This window comes from Dreissena polymorpha, chromosome 5, assembly GCF_020536995.1.
Source record: "Dreissena polymorpha isolate Duluth1 chromosome 5, UMN_Dpol_1.0, whole genome shotgun sequence".
Lineage (NCBI taxonomy): Eukaryota > Metazoa > Mollusca > Bivalvia > Myida > Dreissenidae > Dreissena > Dreissena polymorpha.
Genome location: NC_068359.1, coordinates 37,924,987 through 37,945,300, shown reverse-complemented (window position 1 = coordinate 37,945,300; position 20,314 = coordinate 37,924,987). Strand labels below are relative to the sequence as shown.

Genomic DNA, 20,314 nt, shown 5'->3' with positions numbered 1-20,314 from the left:
ACGACACTTTTCGCACATGCATTAAGCCCAGTTTTCTCAGAACGCGGCTCGTATGAGATCGAACATACAGCAAAAACAGTGACAATTCTACGAAACAGAATTTGCATTTGTTATGATTTGACGCATTTAATTATTTTTACGTTCAAACGGGTTTTATATGCACAACAAGTGACCATAAGTGATAGTTCGAAATAACCTAAACCTTTATTTAGGGTTTCATACACTTGATATCGGATATGTAAATAATAATGTTTTATTCAATTGTAACATACATGTTTTTCGCTTGTGTGTTTTTGTATGCAGTAAATATAAATTTCTTGTTATTAATGTTCATTCTCTTATAACAAATTAATAAATTAAAAATTATTATATTACTTTTGCATTTGTCATAGCCAATTATATAATCACAAAATAAATAATAAGTCGTATAATATACTTTATAAAAGACGTTGCTGAAATGTTAATTGCATCATGAGACAGTAAACTAGTTCCGAGAAAAGAATCGTAAACCAATAAGGATTAATACTGCTGTGAGGTTTTCATTCTCACGGCGACCTTCCTTGAAACGTTTGTTCTTTAATCAATGGAAACAAATAGGGATTGTATTGTCTTCTACATATCCCTTGAAACATGCGCTTCATTATATTGAATTGAAGTAAATAAACAAATATTATTATTTGATACATGTTTACATTTTTATTTGACTTGAAAGATTCAGTTACGATGATAATTGCTTGAAATTTCTAGACAACTGTAATAATAATAATAAAAATAATAATAATAATAATAATAATAATAATAATAATAATAATAATAATACTTGAAGCCAATGAACTATAAAACGTTGTAATGTTCGACCTAAATGGACCTGTGATTCTAGTCCGCTAACAAGTGCATTCGATGGTACTTTCGAAGGTATGTTTTATTAATTATATGTATACACAATCGTGCATACCAAATAGACAAGGGTACGTCATAGATAAGCCGCCCACATAAGCACGCATTCATGTTCAAGTAGATCTACTTCTAAAAATCCCAGTATTAACATACTAGTTTTGCACTTATTTCGTTTGATTGTTAATTCATTTAATTCGATTTCGCTAATACGTATATGTGATAGTTATTTCCAACGCATGTTTATGTAAAATACATAATCAACGAAAAGTTCCATATTATACTGAAATAAATGTACATGTATACACATATACACGATATCGTCATACAATCCGGAGGTTAAAAGGCATGCATATAAGAACAACAAACATTTGAGTTAAGGCTTTTTGTTGGCATATAATGTCTCACACATTGAAGAAATAATCTGAAAATATTTTGATTCACACCAGAGGAATTTTATTGATCGTTTTATCTTTCATTTGGCGGTAAGTTAGAATAACCGTATAATGAAAAGTCCAAAGCGTAGACGTCTTTGATCGCGTCAACCACATCTTTGCGGACGCCCTCATACGCTCTTTTCAACGCATTTTCTCGTTGTATTTGACGTTCTTCCGACGACATAGGATACTTGAATATTTCCGCTAAAATTAAATCGGATACTAGGGACGGAGCCAAATTGTCCCCAATGGAATCGAACGTGCCTTGAGGATAACCCCGGTCCTCGCGAATGTAGCCCTGTATCTGGAAAGAGTGCCATATCCTCCGTGTGACCTCCACCCATGGCATACAACGTCTCACATTGGACCCGGAAGTCCCTTCAAAAATTTGGGCTACAATCCCCGGTAAGGATGACTGAATCCTTGTTCCTTCAAGCGTATTCATGATGAAGTCGTATTTTTCGGAGGAGACGTTAAGCCTCTGTAACACGACGTCGATGTCTTTTGCAAATGTTTCTTGTTTTACAACGTATTGAGCGTTAATCTCGCAAGATCCGCAAATAATATAAATAGGTGTCCAGTGTTGATTTAAAGATTTGCCTGCTTTCGTTTCGTTTACAATCCATTTGAGAAAGTCTTGAAAAGACACATTCGTCGGGCACACAGATTTGTTTTGAATGCTTAAGATGACGTAGTTATAGTTTAATCTTACTGGCAAGTAGATTTTGTCGATGAAAGCAGAGAAAAGCCGAGAATATGGGTCACGTGCTGGGAGAATTGTTGGGTCTTGTTGACTCTTTACGTACTCGAATGACGAAAAAAACGTGTACTGTCTCCTGTGTATAGAATCTCGATTCTCTTCTAAAAGCTTCTTGCCAAAATTGACTCCATTGTCAAGAATTGTGAATAAAAGAGTCCAAAAAGTGGACCCGACTTTTGGTACCTTGCAATATGCGACATTGTAGACCTTAGAATGAAAAAACATGCGCGCGTTCTTTTCTCTTGTAGTTGCGTTGAGTAAATCGTTATTGAAACACGACGTGCTTAAATGCCTTGACCTTCGTTCCAGTTCCTGAAGTTGACTGACCATAGAAGTGTCATTATGCTGATGCAAGTCTATTGCAAGGCCTGAAAAAAACGCGCTATTTTACACAAGATTTAAAACTGAATGTTTTATGCAAAACACACGCGTACTTTGGAATCTGACGAGAAAAGAACAACACCGAAGGGATTATAAACTATCTTCAATTTTCGGAACCGATTCTATAAAGGAAAATGCACCTGAGGGTCAGCATATATCTGGATGAGTTCCATGAAGTTAATTTAGCGATAGTATATTCTTTATTGTATGCAATTGCGAAGTATTACAGTGATAATACATACCCGGCAAATGATAGCATACCGCATTTCTTCCGGAAATTGCGTAGAGGACCACGAGCAAAAACGCCACCACAGCCAACAATGGTTTCAAATACGGACGCACCGATTTTACCATGTCCATCTGTAAAGCAAATATAATTACTTCCTTATTAGAGATAAATGATAAGTTAGGCACCATCAGCAAGAAGATGTCCATAACGGCTTGATAAAAAATGATAATATGATTTAAAATTAAACCATAATGTCTGTACCACAATAACTACACTAAGCCTTATATACATTTCTCAAATATCAGTGATTATATGTTGGTGTTGTGTGTGCATTTTTGTGTGTAATTTTACACAATCAAAAACAGCTAAAAGGGTTCCGACTTTCAATGATATACTATAACCGCGAGTGATGGCTTACTCAATATAACTAAATGACGTCATTTTGTGACGTGAAACGTTGTTATTCCAGCGAAATAATCCATGTTTTAAAGGGGCCTTTTCACAGATTTTGGCATTTTTTAACTTATTCATTAAATGCTTTATATCGATAAATGTAAACATTGGATCGTAAAAGCTGCAGTAAAAAATCAAGAATAAAATTAAAAAAAGGAAAAGAACATTGCCCGGAGCAGGTTTCGAACTAGTGACCCCTGGAGTCCTGCCAGCGTCCTGAAGTAAAAACGCTCTAGCCTACTGAGCTATTTCGCCGAATACACACTCTTGACGTATTTTATACGTTATATAAGCAATCTTCGTAGTTGCACAAAATTTAACGACAAAAACAGAACTCTCCAAATTATTCAATCGTTTCGCGTTGCAACGCTTTATAATTTTTAGGTTTTAAAATCGTTAAAAGATGCATATAATGGCTATATTAGAGCATGGTAAATGTTCAGTATTACTGTTTCCTCACAAACATCATAACTAAAACGAAAATATGCGAATCTGAAACAACTTTTTTCAATTTTGTCAATTTACCAAAGCGTGAAAAGATCCCTTTAACACATATTTAACAAACGATAAAAACACAATAAACAGAAATGCGTCTGTTCCTGTAGATAAAGATTTTTTTAAAGTTAATCGCGATCATAAAAATAAACAGTAATTAACTAATTTCTGTTCTGTGTACAGGAACTCTTTATATCGAGAATCTTTCAGAACCAAATATAGCATCTGCTTGTAAGAAAGAACTATTTATATTAGGCCATTGCTCGATCATACTGTTTGACATGATATTATATAATAACAATTATGAGGATTATGTACAACATTTTGTATATTGGTACTGTGCTTCAGTTATGGTTCCAAGATAATTATATATAATAATATAAATTGTGTTCTTTAATCAATTTTGGAAAGGAATATCAATTTGTTAATACATGTGATAAGCTTTTAAAAATTCTAATGTAGGTAAATCAAGTTATTGACATCATATTTCAAATGAAAAAGCAGATTGTCGATTTGTTGTAAATGAAACAAGCAATTTGATTGATTCTAGATCTATCGTTTTCGAAAGTCAATCAGTATACATATTGTAAGAGAGAGGAAACTGTTTTTGATAAATGTTTGGACCTTTTCACATATGTTGACATGTATTGAAGTTTGTCGTTAAATGCTTCATATTGATAAATGTTAACATTGGGTCTAAAAATCTCCAGTAAAAAAAGAATACAATTGAAGAATTAAAAAAAGTAACCCTCAACGGGGCTCGAACCACTGACCCCTGGATCCATGGAGCAAAAGTCTACCGTTCTATCCACTAGACCATCCGCTATCATACCATTCAGAATGTATTCTTTACTTTAATTACGCAATCCTCGTAGTATCAAAAAATACAACAACAACAGAACTCTCCAAATTATTCAATCGTTTCGCGTTGCAACGCTTTATAATTTTCAGGTTTTTAAATCGTAAAAAGATGCACATAATGGATATTTTAGAGCATGGTTAATGTTCAGTATTACTGTTTCCTCACAAATATTATAACCCCAAGGAAAATTTGCGAATCTGAAACATTTTTTTTCAATTTTGTCAATTTACCTAAGCGTGGAAAGGCCCCTTTAAACGAACTGCGAGAAAATAATTGCATGGAAATATCTCTCTATCTTTAATCCAGTAGAAATTAAAACAATGTGTGCGCGTCCAGTTTTCTATTATATATTTTTTCATTTTTGTCCAAGTAGATGTTACAAATGAGATCGTTTATAATGATATTATGGGCATTTTTCGCTGTTGAATTGAGCTAAAAAGAATTAACAGCTCAAAAGAGTTAGTTAAAATATGGTTTCTGACCAATTATCTGCAACTCATCATGCTTCCAGTTGTTTGTAAAAAAATAAATATTATATTCGATATTTTACATGACTGGTGGGTCCTGTAAGCCGAAATGATCCGTAAAACAAAATAGTGTATTTGTGTCGTATGAACGAATCTGCACTAAAACTCAATTAAGATTCACATCGTAAATCGAATTATTTGCCGTCAGTTGTTAAAACGACAGTACGGTTGATATTCAAATGCATCATTTTTCTCTTTCCGGGATATTGTTTTAGTTTGTTGATGCTGCATTAACAAATATACGTGTATATGAATGGAAAACACAAAAAAAATAAACAACGGTTGCGATAGACACCTATAAACTGTTACATGCCGATAATATCACTTTATCTAAAAAAAAGTGCACAGTTTGGTGAAAAATGCGCTCAAACAAACCTTAAAATCCCATAGTACTGAAGAAACACACACCTGTGTATTATACAACTTTTTGACGATACTGTTTAATTTGCGAACGCTATGATTGGAACAAAGAAAAACACATAGAAAACCTGTCATATTCAAAATGGAGGACGTTGTTACGAAAATCTTACGAGATTGTAGCATTTTCGCAAATCAGATTTTGTTTGAGCTAAATTTTCTTTATTTACGCAAACGGCTCGAATGGCGCATGCCATCGCGAGACCGGAATCCAAACAGTAGAAACCCAATTCAGTAATGCCCTCTGAAAACAAGGTAGTATTTTTTTATAATTTCATGCTACAGATTTGCACTGTGTCTTATATGGTCTGATATTTGATATTTTTTATATTTAATGCCTACATAAATTTAGAATATCTGCATCAATACTAAATGCTTGGTCTGGATATAATTCTTAAAAAAAACCTAAATACTTTAATATTTATTTGGTTCAATATCTTTCTTTTTGAAAAACTATTTTGAGGGTACATACCAATGGTTTCGTTTTTTTATAGATCTAACGCTCAATTTGCAGACATATGTTGATATAAACAAGAAACTCAATATGTGTATACATGTTTAAAAAAAGAGAGCTTTATTACTCTCATTATTTGAAAACAAAAAGTCAAAGATTAGTCAGAATGTCCTATAACAGAGGGGATAATCACGTGACACCCAAGATGGCGACGTCCATGTCGAGACAGATATTTTTCGCCGTTTTATACCAATTATTTCTTATAAAAATTGTTTAAATGCCGCTCACTTTCCAATCATATCAGCAAGAAAGTGATTAATATTCGAATATTCGTATTTGATCTTTATCTACGCTTTACTCGCTGCGAATTTTCTTTGCGTGAGCTGTACTTTTGTGAACCGTTAAGAAATAAGGCAAGTTGAGACAGAGCGGAAATTTATACGATACAAACGCTAATCACTTTCTTTCAGATATGGCTGGGAAGTAAGCGGCAATTTAACAATTCATACAATTAATAAAGAGTATAAGACGGCAAAAATACTTGTTTCGATATGAACGTCGCCATCTTCTTTGTCACGTGATTACTCCTTCTGTATAAGTTTTTTATGCATTGATGTTCACATTTGAGTTCCTGTAAGAAAGATCATTTTTGAAAAAAACACACACACTGTATTGTGAGGTATTAAAGCTACAGTGGTATTTATTGTTATGGTATCAATATAGCAACACACTTTTGTGCCTTGAGCTGCTGCAGTCATGTATGAAAAGTTTGTAAATCTAAATGGTTACGTGCCAGTCTTGAATAGTTTCGATATATTGATGTCTGAACACATACACGATTTCCATAATTTTCCGAAAAAACAAACTAAATTTAGTATAAAAAACACTCTCATTTTTATTTATATTGTTTATTAATTTATCTCATAATTGATCAATATATTCATGTGACTATTTTGATTTAAGATTGTGTTCAAAATGCACAAACAAAACAATGTTATCATTTAAATAATTTGGTTGCAATGGTAGCAAATGTACATTAAAGCCCCTATAACGCTCAAAATCAACGAAAATTTCGTAAAGTATTTCGTAAAATAAAGTTAACACCTAAACAATCAGTGTTCCTTATAGCAATTGCCACAATTTCAACGCTAGATGTGGTATGATTACTTAGATTTTTGTAGATACAAAATGCTCGTTTTTATTTATTTGTGACACAATTAATTCCATTTTAATTTCCCGCTAATAAAGCTATTCATACGACATACAAACACTAAAATAGTAATATGTAAGTTTTTATGTGTCGTATGAATAGATATCGTTGCAGGAAATTAAAATGGAATGAAATGATAACAGGGTCATTGATGAGTTTATTCAAGTCTCATCACCTTAGAATTATTGTACGTATGTTCTCGTAATATAATATGAATATTACATCATGATATGTGATATGTGTTGAACAAGGATCATAACATAATATGAATATTACATCATGATATGTGATATGTGTTGAACAATGACCATAATATTATTTCAATATTACATCATGATATGTGATATGTGTTGAACAATGATCATAATATAATATGAATATTACATCATGATGTATGATATGTTTAGAACAAGGACCATAATATAATATGAATATTACATCATAATATGTGATATGTGTTGAAAATGACCATAATATAATATGAATATTACATCATGATATGTGATATGTGTTATGTTTTGAACAAGGACCATAGTATAATGTGAATATTACATCATGATATGTGATATGTGTTGAACAAGGACCATAATATAATATGAATATTACATCATGATATGTGATATGAGATATGTGTTGAACAAGGACCATAAAGGTCTATTTCAACTGTGTAAATATGTATATTTATTATATGCCTGTTTAATGCTTTTAACAAAATACAGGTTGTATCAATCGTGGAAATAAAAAATCCCGTATTACGCTACTCGCTGTTTCAATTCCGTATTACCATACTAGCCGGACTACTTCGACCCCTTTTAATGACGTCACATTACACGCACCGAAAATAGAAATATTTTATATTACGAAATATATTACGTAGTACATCGTGTGACGTCATTTTTGTGACAAAACACAATAGTTTTATCTAAACTCTGTAAGGACATGTCGGACGTTGTATTTTTTAACAGTAAACTATTTGTTAAAAACGTATTTTGGAGTGTGTGTTTATCATGCATAAATGTATATTTCGATAGGAATACAATACAATAGTGTGGTTTAAACTAAGTTTCGATAAAGACATGGAAGATAGAAGTGGAAGTGCATATCGTTTAAACGGTTTTGTTATAAACATAGGATTAAAGTTGTCAACTTAATTGTTATAAAAATTGGATTAACGATGACATTAAGGTAAGCGTGTCGGAAACCTGTGTTTTCCCGGTTCGAATGTTTACACATTCATTTACATAAACTGTATTCATACGCGTCTTAAATAAACTATGGCGTACCGTTTTAGTCATTGTTTTGTCAGTTTTGTTAAAGTAAAAAAACCATTTGTTAACCGTTTTAGTTAGTTGTTGTGTATAATTAAAGGAATATTACGCTAGTCAATTGTTCCAAGAGTTTGTATCACTCTCGTGGCTTGTGCTATTTCGCATCACACGAGAGGCTCCGCCTCTCGTGTGATACGTCATCACACAAGCCACTCGAGTGATACAAACTCTTGGAACAATTGACTAGCGTATTATTCCGTATGTATTTGTCGAAATAAAAGTTCGTCTTCTTCTTCATCTATGCAAAACAATAATAAAAACGAGCATTTGGTATCTACAAACATCTATTTTACCAGACCACATCTGGCGTTTAAATATCGGCAATTGCCATAAGGAACACTGATTTTTAATTGTTTAACTTTATTTAACGAAATATTGTACGAAATTTTCGTTGATTTTGAGAAGTAATGCGGCTTTAAACATGTTTTTAAATTTTCACATGAAAAAATTCACAAAAGAAGTTCCTTACCTTACTGTGTAATACTCCTAAGTCCTTTGCGGAAATAAACTCAAACACTGATTTAAGTTTTAACATTATATTTAATAACAAAAAAACGACAAATTACTTTACACTCTATATATTGGATCTCCAGAGGAAGGAAATTATTAAAACTTGATACAGTCACTCTTTTATTAAATATTTCGGCCGCAGGCCTTCTTTAGTTAACGATTACACAGATGATTTCACATAGCGTTTTTTTTCTGTTGACAATACCGGAAGTAAATGCAATTTAATGGTCATTCGCACATTCTCGACCCTTTCCGCCATACATCGGATAAGTATCTCGAAGGCAATAGTATAAATACACATTTCGAAAGCGGTATTGCGGTCGTACCTACGCGTGTCAAAATATAAGCGAAATATGTAAACAAATCGGTAGCCTTTCAAGAATGTTTGAATTAACGAAGAAAATCGTGTATTGATGTAAGTTTATTGAAGAAATGTACAGAAAATATATTAAATAAGCACTGGCGATATTTTTCTCAACCACATTATTGTTAATAGTTTGATGATAATGAATATCACAAAATGAAAGTGAAAGTAGAACTGTCAAAAATGACAACCTGTCAACGTGTCGCTGAAGGCACTGAAGTTGGTCGCTGTTGTAATGTATAATCTTAGACGCAACTCAGTTTGCAAAATTATGTTTAAGCTTTTATATCGCAAGTTTGAAATGAACACAACCCATTCAAATTTATAAAGAGTGTCGCTTAAAGCAAAGGTCAAGATGAGTTGTTTTTTTTCAAATCATTAATAAAAAAGATAATTAAAGCTTCATTTTGGGAAAACAGGGCTTAATGCATATGCATTAATTGTCATCCCAGTACCAGAGACTGTCTTTAAACGAAAAACACCATAAAATCAGAAAGTGTCGTTCTTTATTAGCTTGTGCGCATTGCACAGGCTAATCAGTGTGCACAGGCTAATCTTATGTTACATGCATTAAGCCCTGTTTTCCCTGAAAGCAGCCAATATGTACAGATTTCAATGATAAACACTATACTGACCAATGTCGTCTAACAAGCTGTTAAACACTATTGATCACACACACACACTGCAGTGTACCAGTGGTGAACTATAAACAGGCAGATGCGGTGGTTATCGTTCCTAGCGTAGTAGAGTAGACGCTCCTAGCATTCGTCGTCTGCATAATTTTACTGCAGGTAGTGCAAAAGGCAGTGGTTATCGTTCTTAGCGTAGCTTAGCGCATACTGACTTGCAAAACTTGCTCTGTAACATTAGTTGTGAGCTAACGCTCAGAACTAAAAATCAGGCATTAGCACGCTTTTCTGTTTATCATGCTTATACGTCCCCGATTTTAAGGAAATAATGAAAAAAAAATCGCCTAAAATCTGCATTTTATAGCGGGACAGAATATGATTTTTGTCGTTGTACGTGGTAGCAATGATGACATGAGCGGCTTATATTTGTAAAACATGTTTTGTTTGCTATTTGTGTTGCATTTTGTGTTAAATATATATTATATCTTGGTATCAAATTTTTTGTTTAAATTTGTTGAATCTGATTCGATTTTACTAAATATGATTAATCTATAGATGATTCCGAGTAATATGACCTACCTCCTATGATCGACTGATATAAGAACTTTCTGTTTCACTGATATAAAAATACATCATGCAACGTTATATCAGGCAGATATCAATGCAGCGGTATGATAAATATTATATACACCAATACTCGTCGGTGCTCATTAGTTGACACTGCCTTTATACATCTGGCGTGAATCCCTAGTATATAGTATAGTTATTTTACCTACAATGTATCATTCGTTTCGTATACGTATCTATTGACTATTTTTGTGCTTAAAGGTTTCAATTACCATTGTTTTCAAGATTGACTCACACAAATTCAGTGCAAATAATCGCAATAAATAAAATCTGTATATTGCAGTTAAGTGTAAAAATATAAATTTAGTGCATTTCAGTTTAATATATTCACTATATTCAATGCAGTTTACTATGCCAGTATGTACACATTTCGTGCACTGACGCATAAAGATGGTATATTCAAATCAGGATATTAGTACTTTGTCCACGAAGGATCGATCATAGATCGCCAGTGTTGAGTGTGTGTGTGGGGGTGGGTATTCTAGAACTTACAAAGGGGGGGGGGAGAGATGTTATCCATCTCTATACTAAAAACATGAAGGGAATGTTATCCTTGAATACTTGAACTAATGAGGCTGTTTTTGTATCTACGTATGCTAGCATTAATGAGGTCGGGTGGGTTGTTATCAACATAAACCAAAACCAATGAGGTTACGATTGGGATCATAATTATCATGTTTACAGACCGTAACTGTTCCTATTGTTTTATAATTAGGTTTTTCGCGTATAGACAGATATGATAGCATCACCCATTGAGGCCAAACAAAAAGATGTGCATATTTATGTAACTGTGTTAATTTATTCTCATGTAACAGATGTCATTAAAACACGTATGTCGAATGTCGAATAGTATTTCCTTCTGAAAAGCAAGAGAGTAGATAACGAAAACGATGTCCAACATCAGTTCTTTATATTTTTTGACAACTTGAGTATAATAACATGTAATCAGCATTCCCAGTGAATGCCATGTAATTCAGCATTTCATGCTAACTGAACTTTCAATATGACACTAGTACAGCGAACCGCCGAATCTACCGCATATTAGCACCATTATACGATAAAGTTTTTTACATGCACTGTTACAGGATATGTAACATTAGGGGAAATCGTTACCTCTATGATTGTCCTAATCGAGTCTGTTATTTCGGGTTTTTCTACCTCTTTCCAGAAAAGTGAATTTGATGAAGCGTGGCCGAACTAACGAGACACGTGTGGAGAAGTCTTTCAATTGTTAACGGTCCGTGTACGTTTACCGACTACACGTGTTAGTAGTCTAGTAAGAACGGAGGTCCACGGTGCATGATTGGAACCTTTTTTTTTAAATATGCTGATGATGTTCTACATTTTCTTGGGTAAAAGAAAATGTTTGTTCCCAAGAAAAATTTCATGCCCACGGGGTCTAAATCCAAGATGGCCGCCAAGATTGCCGACCAAAAACATAGGAAATGCCGTTTTTACGCAAATAACACAAGCAACATATATTTTCCATGATTTTGGTAAGCTTTTTAATTTAAGCAATTGAGAACATATTATTCTTATTTAACAAATAAGTTTTTTGGTGAAAAATTAAACATTGTATGAAAAAAATGACAATATCAATGAAAAAAAGGTAAAAAAACATGCGTTTTTGTCCTTTTAACATGTTTCAATTTGTATCTAAAAAACAGTTTAGATACAATTTTTATCCTAACTACATTTATAAACACCTATGGGAAAATAGGATATAAATATATAATATTTCATAAAATATATGTTGTTTGTGTCATTTGCGAGAAAACGGCATTTCCTATGTTTTTGGTCGGCCATCTTGGCGGTCATCTTGGATTTAGACCCCGTGGGCATGAAATTTTTCTTGGGAACAAACCTTTTCTTTTACCCAAGACAATGTAGAACATCATCAGCATATTTAAAAAAAAGGTTCCAATCATGCACCGTGGACCTCCGTTCCTACTAGACTATAGCTAAGTGTATATATCTCCTTGTTCTCGCTCTTTTCCCTCTTCACCTTGATTGAAATCGACGTAGCCTACATCGATTGCCAGAACAATAAAACAAAAACGATCGCAATGATCGTTATCATTTTGAAAGCTATGATTCTGAAAGAAAGAGTTGATTTTTTCAGCATCATTACAGTCATCGTTTTCGTAACAACAAAAACACAGCTATATTATCACAGATCATCGTCATCATCATCGTCGTCGTCGTCGTCTTCGTCGTCGTCTTCGTCGTCGTCATCGTCATCGTCATCATCATCATCATCATCATCATCATCATCATCATCATCATCATCATCATCATCATCATCATCATCATCATCATCATCATCATTATCATCATCATCATCACCATCATCATCATTATCAAAATCATCATCATCATCATCATCATCATCATCATCATCATCATCATCATCATCATCATCATCTTCTTCTTCTTCATCATCATCATCATCATCATTATCATCTTCATCGTCAAATCAATATCCACAACAGCACGAGTTTCTTCATTAACATTTACAGATATCATTGAAATAGACACGATTATTGAAACACAAAAGCATCTGGCTCTCCGATGGGTTAACGTAAGCATGATTGCTTGGAGATATGAATTAGCATACATGCCGACATTTGCATTATTTTCTCAAAAATGTGTAACGGCATCGTTGCGGATACGAGCAATTTAATATAGTATATCGTATTACAATGTCACGCGAAAAATAATGGACATTTTAGGAATAGTCCTGCGCTGTACATGTTAACTCATATTTTTTTTTAAATCTAAGCCTTTGTCTTTACGAGCATTTATTCCACTAGAAGTACATACAATTAGCGTTAATATATGTATTTGACATGATGAATAAGTTGTGTTATATTTTCTCAATTTGTATTGCTATATTATTCATGCATGCTGAGTCCGAATATAAAACCGTTTGTCTTTAAACATTGAATCATACTGCATGAATTGGAAATAGCGTGAATTCGGTATAAAAAAGCATAATTGCGCCGCGTTGTCGGAAAACTGGACTTGATGCATGCACGTAAAATGTCGCCACAGATTAACATTTGGAGTCCGCTCAGGCTTATCAAAGACGATGGCGCACCAAAGAGGTCGAAACTTTAACTTCTGCTGCAGCAGAAAAATCCTGCTCGATCAGCATTAATTTTAAGAAAAAGCCCTGGAACCCGTCAGCCAATCAAATTTGAGCTTACAAACGGACGACATAAGCTACCTCTACGGAAACGAAATAGACCTGACAATAACTTTAGAAAAACTGCAACAAACTCATAATCTGTGTTTCAAACAATTATTATTAAATTCTCATCCTTTTTTCGCAGTTGTTCATAAAATAATAATTAAGCTTTAAAATCTATAAGTCTTGTAGGAACATGCAAATTTGGTTGATCAATTGCTCTGGAACAACGTTACATGATTTATGCCTATGTGTAATCTGATCCTGATTGGCTGATGCCTAAATCTAAAAATAAATGCTGGTCGAGCAGGATTCTTCTGCTGCAGCAAATAAATATGCTGCTCGAGCAGTAAATTGCTGCCCGAGCAGCATCTATCTTTTTTTTCTGCTGCAGCAGAAGTTAAAGTTTCGACCCCTTTGGTGCGCCATTGTTTTCCGCCTTGACTGGCTTTTCGTTTATAGGAGCCTTCCAAAAAATGAAAAATGTCAGTTAATCCCAGTTTTCCCAGAACGCGCCTAAATTGATGTTACTTCTCAGTTATAACATGCACGCTGTATGTATGCAAATACATCAGGGCTCCAAAACCAGTTAGCTAGTTCAGTAATACGGTACCAAATAACTACTTTACCATAAGAGTATTTTCAAGGCATGTGTTTGACCAAATTAGAATGAATTATGCGTAGTACTAAGATAAGGGATCTATATTCCTGACAGCTTATTTGCTTAATTGGAAGCGCCCGTCTTGAGCACTTTTTGTGTTTTGACATTAAAAATTATCACGATTTTTTCACTCTTTAAATAAGTTGACATTTTACGGTTCTTTAAAGCTGAAGTTACTTTAAGGGCAAATAGGATGTCGAATCCATTTGCACTTTGCTTTTAATATATGCAACATTGGTAATGTATGCTTTATTGCATGAACATGAATGTCTTTATTGGGTATTTCAATATATTGAAAATTACGATGCATTAAATTCATCTGACGAATATTAAATATTTATGATTAAAATAAACATAGAGCTAGATGTCTGAACAATTCTCCGAAGTGATAAAGTTTATATGACGTCGGTGATTATATGTGACGTAATGACGTCGCAATTATGAATGCGTTTTAAAGTTAAATATTATAATAATAGAAAAAGTGTACATATATAATATTATTAAATATTATTATTTAATTTAAAGTGGTTAGACGTGGTTTGAATTAGAATTTGAACTTCATTGAACTGTTTGTTTCTGTACTGTATACATTAACATTATAATTTATAAATGAATTTGGGATTTAACAAGAAGCTTTTAATTGTCATTCACATTTGGTTATCTTTCCTGACGACTTGTAACTGGTACACGTTTTATCTAATGTAAATAACGAACTCTTACAGTTAAATAGATTGCACGCTTGTAGTTTATTTTCTCTTTGTGCGATCTAGGGTGGCGTAGAATGCGTGAAGCATTCAAAACCTTTGTCACGGTGACTTGTTTAACACGTGAAACAATAATTGAATGCGTGCCTCGTTGCAACTTGATTCGTGTTCTCATCTAGAAGCGGATATTGTATTTGTTTAGAAGCGGAAATCGCGTTTGAAGCACAGCGCTCTTTTTCATGAGAATGGGAAATATACTTGGCACACTATTAATTTCAATATAACTCTCTGATTATAATTATATAATCATTTTATATCCCTTAGGATAATTCAACTAAAAAAGTCAATATATGCGTTTCAAATATATGGATTGATGTGCAGACACGCCGATAAATAAATATTATGCCAGTTTATCATGTTTGTAGTAAGAGTTTTCATATGTGCTTTTGAGTCTACGTTTATGCAGGCCACGCATGATACATGGAATTTGTATTCACATACAATAGGGAGACTCGATAACCGTATAGCCCTAGTGAAGAATTTGTATTCAAATAAAAACGGGAAACTCCATAACCAAAAAGCCATAGAGAAGAATATAATACAAATTACATCGCTTCGGTTAATGGTACTAATCATATAAATAATGCAGCAAATGTATGATTTCATTTTTTTTCCAAGAAAGCACCAAATGGCATGTCGTCTTTCCGCGATACGTAGAGCGTTTCAATGACAGGTACGCGTGCACGTGCATGCACGAGGAACAAAGGGTCTGGGTAGAAATAGTAATTGTTGCTTGGCAGTCAGGTGGAAACGCCTGATAAAAAAGAAGTTCGCAACAAAATGAATCATGGGGTTGTGTTGTTGTTTTGTGTTACATGTGTTGTTATGAACCTGTAGTGAATGTTTTTGTTTCGATGAGGAATTGGATCCGCTTATGTTTATTAACAAAGCCAACTATATTGTCGATATATCCATCAGTTGATGTTGCAACACTTTTCGCTTTTCCATCCCCTTTTTATGCTGAAGGATACTTCACCTGGCATAAGGCATAGCCATTGAGATAAGCAAATATTTGAGCTGATTATGGTTTTATTAAGCTTGTTATGTTCTATTTTCTAAGGTCGTAAAACGGAACATGCACAAATCTATTGAACTGTATTTCTCCTTTACTTTCAGATCTCCAAAATCAACGCCGAACAAGAATAATAATGACACAATTGCAAAATTATAAGAGAACAAGAGACATATGAGAAATACTTGAAGTTCTGGAGATCGATGTCAACGCGGCGCTCAAGGAAGTCTCAGGGTCACAAGTGGGAGGCAAATCTCATCGAGGACTGTGGCTTTGGTGTTCACGTTACCGTCAGTTTACCGAATGTCGTGGAAAACACTGACGTTTCTTCGAGCAAACTGGTTGACCCTCCACGGAAACCACCCAGATTGCTGTACACGGATGCTTACGAATCAATAACGTTGAAAGACGCACACACACCAGCACTAAAGATCAATTAACCCATTTATGCCTAGTGGTCTCTCCCATCCTTCTAAATTTGATCAATTTATTTCCAAAGTTAGGGATGTCTAGTATATTTATTTCTATATTTAAACTATTTCTTACAGAAATTCCTGTAAGCAAACAGCGCAGACCCTGATGAGACGCCGCTAATCTGGGTCTACGCTGTTTGCCAAGGCATTTTTTCTAGACGCTAGGCATAAATGGGTTAATAAATGCACCAACACGACACATATGACATTTTCCTTTCTTTTGTGGTTGTGTGTTATCGCTTTGATGCATTGTAAACCCACTATCACGCCAACACGAAAGAACGACATGTTGGCCCCTTTCAAACTCGCCAACACGCCAGAACGATAAATGAGAAGCAACAACACGAGAAGTTGAAAACAATATATAGGTACATACGTGTCATGTTACCGCCTCTCATTGTCTATCTGCAGTTTTGGCGGGATTGAAAGTCGCTAACACACAAAAAAGGATAAATGTCATAATTGTCGTGCTGAGATATAATATATAATAGAATAATTTCTGCAACTTTTTTCGATCAGAAAATACGATCGCACACAACTTAAGAAACACGTGTTAAAGATCCGAACACGTTTAAGCCATGCATATCAAATGCGTATATTACAATGTTACACACGACATAAGATGCAATCGAACGTAAGCTGCGACCTTACTTGTTGAGGCAAATGCGTAAGTTTCACATTGAGATGTCAACCAGACTGTTTGCAATATCTTGTAACTTATCAAGATGAGGTGCTGATGCAACACAAGATTACAAGGAATACAGTCATTATACAGTCATTTTACTACTACTAGACGAAAAGTAATGCCTGACGAATAATAATGGTTTTACAGCAAAATTGTTCAAGTATTACCAATAGGAACATGTGCTTAAAGATGTGCTTAATTCACGAGTCAATCCGTGCCGGCTACCATTGTGGTAGAACGCTTGACAAAAATCCAACACCCAGTATGGAACGCCATTACTGACTTCATATGACTGTTGTCGTTATTTGCAGTACATTAATCATTATTTTCAGTAGAATATACAGTGTGCTTTGTGCAATTTTCTTTACGTTAGGTACATTCGTCATTATATGCAGTAGTTAAAGCATTACGCGAGGTAGTAACAACATTATGTTCTGTCCAAACTGCTTGACGTTCCGTAAATTCGACATTATGTGTAGTAGTTTTATCATTATGCGCTGTGCAAACGTCTTTACGTTCGGTACATTCGTCATTACGTACAGCAGTTACATCATTATGTGCAGTAGTAACAACATTACGTGCTGTGCAAACTTCTTTCCGTTCGAATTACCGAACGTAAAGACGTTTGCACAGCGCACAATGATAAAACTACTACACATAATGTTGAATGTACCGAACGTAAAGAAGTTTGCACAGCAAGTAATGTTGTTTCTACTGCACATAATGATGTAACTGCTGCACGTTATGGGGAATGTACCGAACGTAAAGACGTTTGCACAGCGCATAATGATAAAACTACTACACATAATGTTGAATGTACCGAACGTAAAGAAATTTGCACAGCACGTAATGTTGTTACTACTGCACATAATGATGTAACTGCTTCACGTAATGGCGAATGTACCGAACGAAAAGACGTTTGCACAGCGCATAATGATAAAACTACTACACATAATGACGAATGTACCGAACGGAAAAAAGTTTGCACAACACGTAATGGTGTTACTACTGCACATAATGATGTAACTGCTGCACGTAAGGACGAATGTACCGAACGTAAAGACGTTTGCACAGCGCATAATGATAAAACTACTACACATAATGTTGAATGTACCGAACGTAAAGAAGTTTGCACAGCACATAATGTTGTTACTACTGCACATAATGATGTAACTGCTGCACGTAATGACGAATGTACCGAACGTAAAGACGTTTGCACAGCGCATAATGATACAACTACTACACATAAAATATGACGAATGTATCGAACGAAAAGAAGTTTGCACAGCACGTAATGTTGTTACTACTGCACATAATGATGTAACTGCTGCACGTAATGGCGAATGTACCGAACGTAAAGACGTTTGCACAGCGCATAATGATAAAACTACTACACATAATGTTGAATGTACCGAACGTAAAGAAATTTGCACAGCACGTAATGTTGTTACTACTTCGCGTAATGCTTTAACTACTGCATAAAATGACGAATGTACCGAACGTAAAGAAAATTGCACAACGCATAATGTATATTCCACTGAAAATAATTATTAATGTACTGCAAACAACGACAACAGTCATATGAAGTCAGTAATGGCGTTCCATAACCCAGCTATTGACCCTCCAGGTCGCTGAGCTGTACGTATGTACTCATAAAAGCTCAGAGCATTCAAATAGAACACAAACGTGTATGATGATCATAATGAAATCCTTTCTACGGCCATTCCCCCCCCCCCCAAATTCTGATCTAAGTATGGCAGTTGACAGTTACTGGCATAAGTATGCACACTCAGTACTGTCAACCAGCTAACCCAAGACAAATGTGAGTTGATAATTTGATCGCCGTGATATTACTTAGATACTATCGACAGCGGCAAAATAATTCAGACTTAACAAACGAACAAACAATCCATATATTCAAGTTGTTTACTCAAATCAGAACTATGTAAAATTGTACCAAAATGAGTTGTTTCGTTAACAGTCGTTTTTAAATGGAAATTTTGCTATTTTCTTATCTGAACTTCGTGCCTTAAACGTTTAAAACAAAAAAGCCTACGGTCTAAAACGATAACAACCCTTATAGATCGTTTCATAACGTTTTTGCAAAAAATGACATTCTCAATAATAATCAGCGACGTTGCCATGTTGCTGTGCAAGTGTTATCTTTGTGCTCGGAAAGTAGACACAGTTTTTTGGAAAATAACTTGTACACATTTTGCCCGAAAATATGTTGATAGTGATCTCCTTTAATCGTGATTTTCTTAACTGACCAATACGCATACGGGCATGAAGTATTTTTGCAAATAGAAATAAAACATAACGCTGTTTAATGTATCAACATTAAAGCGATACATTCAAAACTATTTATACCTATATATGTGTTTTGTTTTGCTTTTTGCTTGTCTCCATTTTTATGCTTTTTTCAGGAATATATTGTTTTTATAACTATAGCCCTTTCATACGAAGGACGTGGTCGGTTTAAGACTGAAAACTCACCAACGCCCATTTATGGCTAGCACATGCGCACACCTTACTGTTGGTGATCACTTGTGATCGCATTTGTCTGTCTTTCTTCGTGCGTCGTTTTTCGTCAACAGATTCCTCGAGACGATTGCATTTTAGAATACACAACATGTTTGTGATAAAAATCATTTCGTAGTTAACAGCACTTATTAATATCTGATTAATTATTTATATTATTATTATTTACAATTGTACGGAATTTAAACATTTTTTTAGACTTTAACTCTCACTTTGAGAGTGGTGTTTTGCTAAGTAGTATATCTGTAGACGTTTCTTTTATATATGCGTTGTATTTATTGCCCAAACATCGGTCAGAATATGTGTATCCATGATATCTTCGCCGAGTGCAGAACAAGATCACGTGGGTCACGTGGTATCAACAACTAGTTCAAAGGTCGGCAAGCTCAGTTGGAAGAGCACTGTACTTAA

At 34.3% G+C, this 20,314-nt stretch overlaps 1 protein-coding gene across 1 annotated transcript; it reads right to left on the bottom strand.

Annotated features, from left to right (window-relative positions):
- Positions 1-781: 781 nt before the first annotated feature.
- On the bottom strand, positions 782-2,907 carry LOC127831161 (uncharacterized). Its single transcript, XM_052356155.1, has 2 exons — positions 2,715-2,907; positions 782-2,459 (listed from the first exon to the last, which is right to left on the bottom strand). Exons 1-2 carry the CDS (start codon positions 2,905-2,907, stop codon positions 1,363-1,365), a joined length of 1,290 nt encoding a protein of 429 aa, XP_052212115.1. The 3' UTR covers positions 782-1,362.
- Between the last annotated feature and the right edge of the window lie 17,407 nt (positions 2,908-20,314).